This window comes from Phocoena phocoena, chromosome 20 (genome assembly GCF_963924675.1).
Source record: "Phocoena phocoena chromosome 20, mPhoPho1.1, whole genome shotgun sequence".
Taxonomy (NCBI): Eukaryota; Metazoa; Chordata; class Mammalia; order Artiodactyla; family Phocoenidae; genus Phocoena; species Phocoena phocoena.
The window spans coordinates 4,758,174-4,770,679 of record NC_089238.1 but is presented as its reverse complement, the minus strand read 5'-3'; the positions used below and the strand labels follow the sequence as shown (position 1 = coordinate 4,770,679).

General features: G+C 38.9%; 1 protein-coding gene across 1 annotated transcript; it reads left to right on the top strand.

Moving 5' to 3' along the window:
* The first annotated feature begins 7,576 nt into the window (after nt 1-7,576).
* Nucleotides 7,577-10,602, top strand: LOC136140481 (zinc finger protein 841-like). The gene is given in 4 exon segments (XM_065898613.1): nt 7,577-7,590; nt 8,600-9,213; nt 9,274-10,448; nt 10,450-10,602. Coding segments are annotated over 4 exon segments (1,956 nt in total).
* The last annotated feature ends 1,904 nt before the right edge of the window (nt 10,603-12,506 follow it).

The following is a 12,506-nucleotide window of genomic DNA, read 5'->3' as shown; positions in this document are numbered from 1 at the left end:
CCAATTAGGAGAAATTTGTTCTGGCTTTTTCTAAGGCAATTGAAACTAAATGTAGCTGACTTCAAATTCTTAATAATAGGGAATGGAAACGGTCAGTTCAGAGACAGACGTCAGTGGTAGAATGTGTTTTAGTCCATCATCGAATTTAAACTGAAATCAGCCTAAATCTCTGACAGTTGGAAATTCTTTAAATCACTTTCACACCTCCATTCCTCAGAAATTGTCTTTTCATTCTTTGGATTGCATCCTTTGACACACAGTTTCTACCTTTGATGCAGGCAGTGTTCCAGCTTGATTCTTTTGTTAGTAGATATCTAGTTTCTTAGCACCATTTGTTATTGAGACTCTCCTTTCCCTGTTGTACAGTCTTGGCATCCATGTCAATACATTTTGCATATATACCAAGGAGTATTTCTGGTATTCTGATCTCCTCCATTGTTTTATGTATCTGCGTTTCTGACAGTACAGCATCATCTTGATTACTTTGTAATATGTTTTGGTTTTTTTTTTGCGGTACGCGGGCCGCTCACTATTGTGGCCTCTTCCGCTGCAGAGCACAGGCTCCGGATGCGCAGGCCCAGTGGCCATGGCTCACGGGCCCAGCTGCTCCGCGGCACGTGGGATCCTCCCAGACCGGGTCACGAACCCGTGTCCCCTGCATCGGCAGGCGGATTCCCAACCACTGCGCCACCAGGGAAGCCCTGTAATATGTTTTGAACTCTAAAAATGATGGCCTCCATCTTCTTTTCCAAGAGTATTTTGGCTCTTGGGGTCCCTTGAGATTCCCTATAAATTTTAGCATTGTTTTTTCTATGACTGCAAAAATTGCCATTGAAATTTTAATAGGGATTCTATTGCATTTATAGAACACTTTGGGTAATACTGTCATTTTAAGATTCATAAGTCTTCCAGTCCATGAGTACAGGGCACCTTTTATTTGTATCTCCATGGATCTCTTTTAGCAACGTTTAGCAGTGTTCAGTGTACGAGTCTTTTACCTCCTTAGCTAAATATTCTGTCCCTTTTGATGCTATAGTAAATAGCATTGTTTTCTAATAGTTTTTGATATTGTTCATTGGGCATAGAAATGCAACTGAATTTTCTGTGCTGATGTGTTTGTTTGTTTGTTATTTGTTTTTTTTGCCGTACGCGGGCCTCTCACCATTGTGGCCTCTCCCATTGTGGAGCACGGGCTCCAGACGCACAGGCTCAGCGGCGATGGCTGACGGGCCCAGCCGCTCCGCGGCATGTGGAATCCTCCTGGACCGGGGCACGAACCCGTGTCCCCTGCATCGGCAGGTGGACTCTCAACCACTGCGCCACGAGGGAAGCCCTGTGCTGATGTTTTTGTGCTGCAACTTCTGTAAAGTTTTCTTTTGAAGTAGTCATTTTTTTGTGGAATCTTTTTGTTTTGTATATATAAAACCTTGTCACCTGCAAAAAAACAATTTTAACTTCTTTTTCAATTTTCATATCTTTGATTTCTTTGTCTTGTCTGATGGCTCTAGCTAGGACGTTCAGTACTTTCTTGAACAGCAGTGTAGACATCTTTTCCCTTTGTAAAAATATTTTATTTTATTTTATTTTTTTGGCCATGCTGTGTGCCATACAGGATCTTAGTTCCCCTTCCAGAGATCGAACTCATGCCCCCTGCAGTGGAAGCATGGAGTATTAACCACTGGACCGCCAGGGAGGTCCTGCTTTTCCCTCTTTCGTTGTAAGCATTTAACATTGTAGACCTTTTATTTTAGGCCGTGCCATGCAGCACGTGGGATCTTAGTTCCCTGTCAAGGGATCGAACCCACACCCCCTACAATGGAAGCACAGTCTTAACCACCAAAGTGCCAGGGAAGTCCTTGACTTCTGTTTTAATACAGCTTTGACTGCATGTTATAAATTTTAGTATGTTGCGTTTTTATTCTCATTCAAATATTTTTAAAATTTCCTTGTGATTTCTTCTTTGACCCGTTGCTTCTTTAAGAATGGGCTGTTTAATTTCCTCATTTGGGGGATTTTCCTGTTTTCCTTCTGCTCTTTATTTCTAGTGTCTTTTCATTGTGGTTGGAGAAGATACTTTTTATGATCTCAACCTTCTTAAATTTGTTAAGATTTGTTTTGTGGCCTAAGGTGTGGTCTTTCCTGGAAAATGTTTCATGTGTGCTCTAGAAGGATGTGTTTTCTACTGTCATTGGGTGGAGTGTTCTGTACATGTCTTAGGTACAGTTCCTATATTGTTGTTTAAGGCCTCTGTTTCCTTACTGATCTTCTTTTTGTTTCTATCTGTAGGTAAAACTAGGGTGTTGAAGTCTCATACTGATACTGTGCTGCTGTCTACTTCTCTCTTTATTTCTATTAACGTTTACTTCATTTTGGGGGGAGCTCTAATGTTATACGTATTTATAATTTTTATATCTTCTTGGTGATTTGTACCTTATATCATTATATAATAGCTTTTGTTTCATGTCAGTTTTTGTCTTTATTTTGTATGGTATAATATAGTCACCTGTGCTCTCTTTAGGATGGATTATCTTTCTCCATCCTTTAACTTTTTGCCTGTCCATCTCCTCAGATTTGTGAACGTTAACTGTTCCAACTCTCTGACACATTTTCTCTGTTTTTCTCACTCTTGTTCTCTGTTTTTCCTGTTATTTCTTCTAGTTGCCTCTACTCAGGCACATCGTACCGTGGCAAAAGGCAGGAGACCTAGTCAGCCCCCTTCAGGGTAGTTACAGAGAAACGCATCAAGTGTTTTCTTTTGATTCTGGTGTATGGTGAAATGTTCTAGTTAACTCTGTTTTATATTTATTAATACCTTCATATGTCAATTTTAGTGGATAAAATTGTATTTATATTTTTGAATATAGGTATCTATTGAGATCAGAGTTCAAGTATCCTATGTTTTCATGTTAGTACCATTTACTATAGCTGATACATTTTCATTGTCCCAAAGATGCTGAAATTCACTCGAATAAAATTGATGATGAAAAAAATGATGCAAAAGTATGTCCAGAGACAACTCTCATTTCAGTTAGTTGTGTGTTTACATATTTATGCAAGAGTTTATGAATGTTCAAGTGCATGGTTTGATAAAGGACATCATGATTTTATTACTGCGTAAAATATCTTTTTCAGTTGAAATGATATCTTAAATATATTCCATGGCCTTGAATTTTTTCTGCACTCTCCTGTTGATGTTTTTTGTTTTCTCTTTCAATTTTTAAATGTTTTTTGGCCACACTGCTCGGCTTGCAGGGTATTAGTTCCATGATCAGGGATTGAACTTGGGTGCTCGGTAATTAAAGTGCAGAGTCCTAACCACTGGACTGCCAAGGAATTCCCTTAATGGTTTAAATAGTAATAATATTACTAACATTTTATGTACATTTTTGTGTGTGCCCACATCTGTAGTGACCTTTCAAGGTTTCTCCAGGAATTCTCTGTCAGTGTACTTTCACTGGTCTTTCTGTTACTAAATTTTCTGCTTCTTTAGCTTCAATTCCAGAGCCCAGCCACCTTAGTTCATATGCTTGCTCTGTCATTTCTTAGCTTCTTAACCCCAGTTGAGCTGCTCAGACTGTCGCTGACAGTTTTCTCCTCTGTAAGATGGGAACAGATCTTACTGTAAAGAGCTGTTAGGTTGATAACAAGCTCACATCTATAAAGCCTTTAGAGTAGTTTTTTGCATATAGGAAGTATTCAACCACTGTTAGTCATTGCTGTTGTCGTCGTCGTCATAATTTAAGATTTTGACCTTTTTTAAAGCCACTGTGGACTTAAGACATCACTCATTCTATAGCTCATCTAGATATTGAATATCACTCAGTATGTAAAACATAATATGTTATACTTCCGCATAGACAATCCATTCTTGAATTTTATTTGTATGTATTTCATATATTTTCCACAAAAATGAAAACTCCACATTAATTGGAAGACATCATAATCTCATGAAAAAGCATAAGAAATTAAAATTGGAGACTGATAATTTGCTCCAAATACCTTTACGTGGATTTGTCAGAAAACGTACTTCAACTGAATTCATCCTTACCCCTCTCTTCTTGTCATTTTGTGTGCAAGTAAGAACTCTCCTCAGGACCCCTTGGTGAAATGTATTTTCATTTCAGGAACAGTTGACATTCAAGGATATTGACATAGAATTCTCTCAGGAGGAGTGGGAATGCCTGGAACCCGCTCAGCAAGCCTTGTACAGGGACGTGATGTTGGAGACCTACAGGAACCTGCTCTCCCTAGGTGAGGATAACTTCCCTCTAGAAGTAGGGATCTTCCCTTGGCATCTTTGCATTTCCTTTGTGTGCCTCATTTGAGCTGGTTTTCCTTGACTGATACGAAATCCCTGTTGACTCCGATGTGAAACGCTTCATGACGTGGCATCAGGAGTATAAACCTACCTTTTGTTACGATGATCTGCGCACTTCATGATGCATCAGGGGTTGTTCCAGAGCTCATGTAGTTACGGCAAGCTTTTGATATACCCGCTTTCCTATTTTCTACCCATGGGCTTTTGATTATGGAGTTCTAGGAAAAGAACTCTGTTTCTGCATATTATACTGTTCCCTGTGTATTCAGAAGGAGGCAAGTAGTGGATGAATTTTTGAAATATTTTTCTAGACCCATTGATAATGTCCTCCATCCTCTGGTGAACAAAGAAGCAAGTTTCCGGAGAATCCACAGCTAATCATGTTTCTTTGTTCTTAACTGGAGGAATTTCTGTTTCTCATCTGAATATTTTACCCACTTTGTAGCAAGAGAAAGAGCCCTAGGCTGTAGATAGTGAGGTGAGTGCCTTTGGGGTTGTATCAAAGTTTGAATATAGGTCAGATCTCAGAAGGGCTGAGGGGAAGCCTCATTATTACAATAGTGTTTGAGAAACTCTGAACACTCCTGTTGGAGAGTTCTATGAGAATACCAATGTTTGTTTATTGTTATGAACTCTCAGAGGGAAGTTTTTCTTCTCCATAACCTATCACTCTTTCAACATGTAAAATGCATTCTTTCACCCTGCAGTGGTGCTGCAGCTCCTACAGAGACAAAGGCAAAGTCTTTATCATGATCTACAGCACTCTGTATCTGGCTCCCGTGAACTGGTTGTTGCTGGACTTTGAGGAGTGTGAGGCGGGCTGTTTTTCGTTTCTCTTTTAAATAGTACCACATTTTATTAGTGTCATTTATCGATGTCTGTGTGTTGTGTTGGCAGCAGGGGGAAAAACGGTCAGCTTTCTCATGCGTTGAATATGACGGTAAAATTTCCTCAGTGTGCTCCTGCTGGCTAAGGGTGGCCTGTGGTGAAAGTTGAAAGCCAGTTCCCATTCCTGGAACATGCCCAGCATGGGCTAGGAGGTGCTTTGTGGAGGGAGGAATCCATCCCCTCCCTGGCACTCGTATCTTGCCTAGGGATGTTCAGCAGAAGAGGTTGCCAGTCCGGGCTGGCAGCGGCCCTGAGCAGAGAAATGCCCACCAGGAGGGTCGAGACCAGGCCGTGAGTCTGGCAGGCTGGCAGTGAGTCCCTGCTGCCCAGTGATCCCAAAGCCTCCCGCTCAATTGAGTGCCAGTTGTCCGAAGCGAGCTGTTTTGTTGGGGCTTCTGGCCCCCTCATCTCTCCCTCAGGGCATGATTTTATTGGAAGCTCAGTTCTCAGTCCATGTAGATAAGAGCTGATGCCTCCAGACTCAATACCTGAACCTTTCCCAGTTCCGTCCACATTTGATGTTTTCAGGATACATAATCAGAAGATGGGAGACACTGGCTGCTCTCTTATTCCATCTGGCACCTCAGAACCTGCATGGAGCTGTCTCAGGCCCTGTCTGCTTAGTTAGATCCCTCAGCCATTTCTTGTGTTCTGCTTTTGCCACAAACTGCAGGATGTGTGCAACAGCCAGTTTGAATGGATCGTATGGAACTTTTACTTAGGAAAACTGTAAAGATAATGGACAGAGAGATCCTTTTTTTAATCCCTAATCTTTCATGAGGTGAATATGTGAATATTTCAGGGTTTTACTTTGGCATCTGTGGGTAAAGCTCATGGTTCCGTCTGAAGGTCCTATAGAATCTGACACACATATCTTGCATTTTTTCCACTCGTGTACTGCGCTACCTAGTTGGGAAATGTATACTCTTCCTGATTTTGTACTCCTCTAAGTTTGTACGATTGTGCCTCTATAGCTCTGTTTTAGAAATACATAGTCCAAGGCTCTGAAATTTTTCTAGTTTGTTTGCTGTGATAATCCACCCTTAGTTAATGGACAACTTCAGGTGGACTCTATGGAGTGGGTTTACTGGGTAACAGAAAATTCTTACAGAGAATGCTTTTCCTCATATCTTGTAACATTTTCCTGCTACACACAGAATCACCACTTCAGGCTATTTAGTGGGGAGTTCAGCATGTTCCAGGTTACCATCAGAGCCTGGCCGATTAGCCTTTCCACATTCTTTTTTCTGCTTTTGTGGAGTGACACGAAGGCATGTCTCAAGGGCACTGTGACAGTGTTTCGTATATGCTAATGACCATTCCCTTTCAGCCTCAGTTAAATGGTATAGGAATTTCTCCTAAGAAAAGTGTCCAAGTTCACGTCCCCATATTTGTGACACTGTTGAGTAATTGTTGTTGATGCCATATTTTTCGTTACCTGTGTGTGCACCATCGTTCATTCTGCGTCTACACCTAATTTTGAAGCATCTTAATGAGAGAGCTTATGAGGTGGAGCGACACCTCCAGTGATGAACCAGAAACCGTTTCCAGGAGGGATGCCTGAACAACATTTTTAATTACACAGCTCACGTCTTCTTGCATCTGCCTTGAAGTTTTCTTTTTAAACTCTTGGAATTTTCTGTGATATTTTGTAATTTATACTGCTTGTCTGGGTAGTCATGCTTAAGTGATGTTGTCTTAGTCTGTAGGTCTAGGTTCAAATCGTGTTTCTCTCACTACTTTCTGTGTCAGTCGGGATCATGTACAGAAAACTGTGAGTCTTCTGTCCTAATTTGAAAGATTGTGGTAAGTTTCTTCAAGCCATTTAAGGGAAATTATTACTGTTAGATGCCTTAGAAGAGTGCACGTTTTTAGTAAAGACTCAAAAGGTAATTTTGTATATCAAGATATATTAATAGTGTGTCATGTTTATTAACGTCCCTTTGCATTTGATATCGTATGCTTCTTTTGTTTTGCAGTTTGTCTCAGCGATGTCGTTTCTGACCGTAGTTAATAAATTTACTACTTGCTCGCTCTTTATTATGTATATTGTGGACCAATGAGCTGGATGTTTAAGGGCACTTCATAGGTTGGGAATTGCTCCATTAATTGGTTGTAAATATAAATGGAGAATATTTTATTCATAAATATCTAATTTTGATTTACGGATGATTGGCTTTTAGATGTTTTATGCTTTTTCATGGATACATAGTTTTATAGGAGGTACCGAGAAAAATATTTTGTTTTTTAAAAGGTTGTTTTATCAAATTCTTCATTTTCTCTATGCTATATTTGTTTCCCAATTCTATCTGCAACTCATTTAGATTATTCATTAATATGCTAGTTTTCTTTTTTCCTTTTATTTTGGCCATGCTGCACAGCTTGTGGGATCTTAGTTCCCTGACCAGGGATTGAACCTGGGCCCTCTGTAGTGAAAGTGCCGCGTCCTAACCACAGGTCCGCCAGGGAATTCCTGCTAGTTTTCTATTACTGACTGTTACAACATATTGTCTGCTATTTAGCACTTATTTATGAATAATAGGTATGCAGAATATACGCATAGTGTAATGTATTTTTCTCTTCAGCTATGACACAGCAGTATGTTTACTGTGAATTGGTGTGTGCTTATACATCATGGTGGAAATATATACTTTCTTTGATAGCTAACAGAAGTTATTCCTATGTGAGTATTTTTGGCATACGTTGTTTGAATGTACAGTACCCTAAAATTAATCACTTTTTCTTTAGTCACTTTCTTTTGTGTTCCTAAAAACTTGAAGATCTTTGTTGGAAAGTTAATAACTTTGGTATAAGTGTTAGTTTTGGTGTAAGATCAGGTATTTAACATGAAGCATTTATTTATGAATTAAAATGAATAGGCTACTTATGGTTCTTTTATCTTCTAGACATCTCTCCGACACACGTGATCAAGAAATTACAACTGAAATTAAACACTGGTAGAGGAGAGGTATTACAAACAGTGATGTTGGGAAGACATGAAAGGAATAAAGTGAAATGTTTTAACCTCAGGGAAATTCAGGAAAATATATCTGACTTTGAGTCTCAGCAGAGAGATGAGGTAAGAAATTACAAAGGAACTCCTATGTCCCATAATGAAAATCCTACTGATAAGAGAGATGGACTTGGTAGGAGTGTTGTAGGAATTAAGCCTATTGAAAATAGGCTTGCATCAAGCTTTCGGGATGAATTGCATATATTTAAAAGTGAACAAAAAATTGGTGAATTTAATCAAGCTGACAAGAATATCAACAGTAGTGCCTCATTTTCACCACCTCAGACAGTTTCTCCTGTTGTCCAAACAAACATTTCTGATACAAATGGGGATGATTTTGTGCATCCTTCAGTACTGACACAAGACCAGAGGGCACACAGGGAACAACCTTACAAATGTATTGAGTCTGGCAAAACCTTTCATCAGGTCTCAAACCGCACTCGACATCAGATCATCCATACAGAAGAAAAATTACATAATTGTGATGTATGTGGCAAAGATTTTAGTCGAAATTCAGACCTTGCAGTTCATCAGAGAAATCATACTGGAGAGAAATCTTACAAACATAACGTGTGTGGCAAAACCCTTGATCATGGCTCACACATCACTGGACATCAGGTAATCCATACAGAAGAGAGGTTTTATAAATGTGACATATGTGAAAAAGTCTTTAGTCAAAAATCATACCTTGCAGTTCATCAGAGAATTCATACTGTAGAGAAACCTTACAAATGTAATGTGTGTGATAAAGTGTTTAATCACAACTCGAATCGTAGAAGACATCAGTTAATCCATACAGGAGCAAAACCATATAAATGTGATGTATGTGGCAGAGTCTTTAATCGAAATTCAATCCTTGCACTTCATCAGAGAATTCATACTGGAGAGAAACCTTACAAATGTAACGAGTGTGGGAAGGTCTTTAGTCGAAAAGGAACCCTTGCAAGTCATCGGAGAATTCACACTGGAGAGAAACCTTACAAATGTAATGAGTGTGGTAAAACCTTTTATCACAGCTCAATCCTCACTCGACATCAGATAATCCATAAAGGAGTGAAATTATATAAATGTGATGTATGTGGCAAAGTTTATAGTCGAAATTCAAATCTTGCAGTTCATCAGAGAACTCATACTGGAGAGAAGCCTTACAGATGTAATGAGTGTGGCCAGGTCTTTAGTCAGAAAGCAGCACTTGCATGTCATCAGGCAATTCATACTGGAGAGGACCCTTACAAATGTAATGTGTGTGGCAAAATCTTTCATCATAGCTCGAACCTCAGGAAACATCAGGTAATTCATAAAGGAGGAAAATTATATAAATGTGATGTGTGTGGCAGAGTCTTTAGTGTAAGTTCGTACCTTGCAAAACATCATAAAATTCATTCTGGAGACAAGCCTTGCAAATGTAATGACTGTGGTAAGGTCTTTCGTAAAAAAGCAGTCCTTGCAGTTCATCAGAGAATTCATACTGGAGAGGAACCTTACAAATGTGATGAGTGTGGCAAAGTCTTTAGTAAAAAATCATCCCTTGCTAGCCATCAAGTAATTCATACCGGAGAGAAATGTTACAAATGTAATGAGTGTGGCAAAACCTTTCATCAGAGCTCAACCCTCACTCGACATCAGATGATCCATACAGGAGAGAAATTATATAAATGTGATGTATGTGGCAAAGTTTATAGTCGAAATTCAGACCTTGCAATTCATCAGAGAGATCATATTGGAGAGAAACCTTACATATGTAATGAGTGTGGCAAGACCTTTAATTACAGATCGAAACTCAGTAGACATCAGTTAATCCACACAGAAGAGAAGTTATATAAGTGTGATGTATGTGGCAGAGTCTTTAGTCAAAATTCATATCTTGCAAGACATCAGAGGATTCATACTGGAGAGAAACCTTACAAATGTAATGAGTGTGGCAAAAGCTTTAACGATAAGTCAGCCCTCAGGCGACATCATGTGATCCATACCGGAGCAAAACCATATAAATGTGATTTTTGTGGCAAAGGCTTTTGTCGTAATTCACACCTTGTAGGTCATAAGAGAATTCATACTCGAGAGAGACCTTATAAATGTAATGTCTGTGGCAGGATGTTTACTCAAAATTCACACCTCAGGATTCATCACAGGATTCATACTGGAGAGAAACCTTACAAATGTAATGAGTGTGGCAAAGTATTTAGTCAAAATCCAACCCTTGCAAAGCATCAGAGAATACATACTGGAAAAACAACCTTATAAATGTAATTAATGTGGTAAGGTCTTTTTTCAAAATTCACTGCTTGCAACTCATTGTAGAATACATGCTGTAGAGAAACCTTTCAAAAATATTGAGTGCTGAAAAGCCTTTACTGAGATTTCAACCCTCACTACACATTAGGTAATAAATACAGAGGGGAAACCATATTAATGTAATATAGGTGGGAAGGACTTCCTTGAAAATTGACACTTTAAGTTGTTGGGAGATTCATAGTGGTAGAAATCATGCAAATGTGTTCAGTGTGGCAAAGGCTTACCTATGATTGGATAATCCATGCTAGACAGAAACCATAGAAATGTAATGAATGTCTCAAAGTCTTTAGTCAGAATTCATACCTTAATATCCACCGAAGAATTTATACTGGAGAGAAATCTTTCAAATATAATGTGTGGCATATCCTTCAGTTTACTTTCAGTCCTACCTTACCATCAGGTAATCCATACTGGTGAGAGACTTTAAGTGAGGGTTTTAGCAGGTGTCCACATGTTGCGCTTCATTGGAAAAATCACGCTGGAAAGAATCAGATAAACATATTTAGTATGACCAGGCCTGTCGAGAAGAAATTCATTCACCAAAGAATTCATTCTGGAGACTACCTCACAAATGCCATGAATGGGAAAAACCTTTACTCAGGGCTCATGTCTCACCAGTCATCAGATAATCTATACTGGACAGGACATTCCAGATGTAATGAATGTGTCAAAGCTTTTGTGTTGTGCCTTAAACTGAGTGTTCACCAAATACTTCATACTTGAACATTCAGTGAGTATTGCAAGGTTTCAAGTTACTGCTCATTCATCACTAGATATCAAAATACTTATCCTGGAAGGAAACCACACAAATGTAATGTGTGTGGCAAGAAATGTAAAGGTTTTCATCAAGTATCAACACCTTTGGTGTAATGATATGGAAACTTTTTGAGCCCTTCTGACAACAGACTGTATCAGAGAATCCATACCAGAAACAAATGTCTTTAGTTCTTTGAGAGTAATCTGAGATATTGCATACAACAGAAGAATTACAAGTCACGTGTGGTAAAACGTATGACATGATGTGTATGACAAGAAAAAGGACATGTGTGGAAATGGCGCGTTATCTTCAGTGTATAAATATTTATTTATCTTTTCTTGAAAAGGCTATGTTGCTCTTAATGCCTTTGAACCTGAAGTTTGAAGTCTGTTCATTTTATGCCTTAACTACAGGACTTTCAGAATGGTCTCTGGGAAAGAGTCAATAAGATGAGGGGGCTGACTTCATTAACTATAGTTCATCCACATCCATGTCCCCTGGTAAGTGGGACCCGTTATTATCAAATTCAATAGCGTGTGAATTAGCATTAGTTGGGGGGTGGCAGTGAATAGTGTAAAACTGACATGACTAATCATGCTTGCTATGTTCAGGCCCTTCTGTAGGTAGGCCATTACAGGTTACAGCACAGAGTGGTCTGCCAGCTGGCCGTGAACAGAGCAGAAGGGACATTAAGGAACTGGGCTTTTCCCGGGAGGAGAGTGACAGGTTCCTAGGGGCTGATTATGTGGTAGAAACAGTACAAAGGAAAAGCTGATCACTTTTTGCAATGAATGGGAATAACTTGTATATATGTATGTTTAATGAAAAATTAGTTTTCTTCTTGGAACTTGAAAGAGAGCAGTTAGTGTGAGAGAAAAACAGTATGTGCACGTGTATGATTTACATTTGACTGTTGCCATTACATTTTGCTTTGGTTTAATTCTGAATCAATTAAAATAGGTGTTTTTTAATTAATAAAATCAATCGTTTTTCATAACCCTGGATGAATCATGTTTTTTCCACCAACACAGTTTTATTCCACCTTAATACTTTATAACAGAAGCTAGCATTGCATCCTTAGGCTCTCAGGGTTGAAAGAATCTGTAAAAATTTCTTTCCCTGATGGAATCAAACAACATACAATTTATGGATTATATATTCATAATTTGTATCTGATTTATTCTCTGCAAACTCTGCTCCAGAATATTTATGCGGCTATAGTGAAAATACCGTAG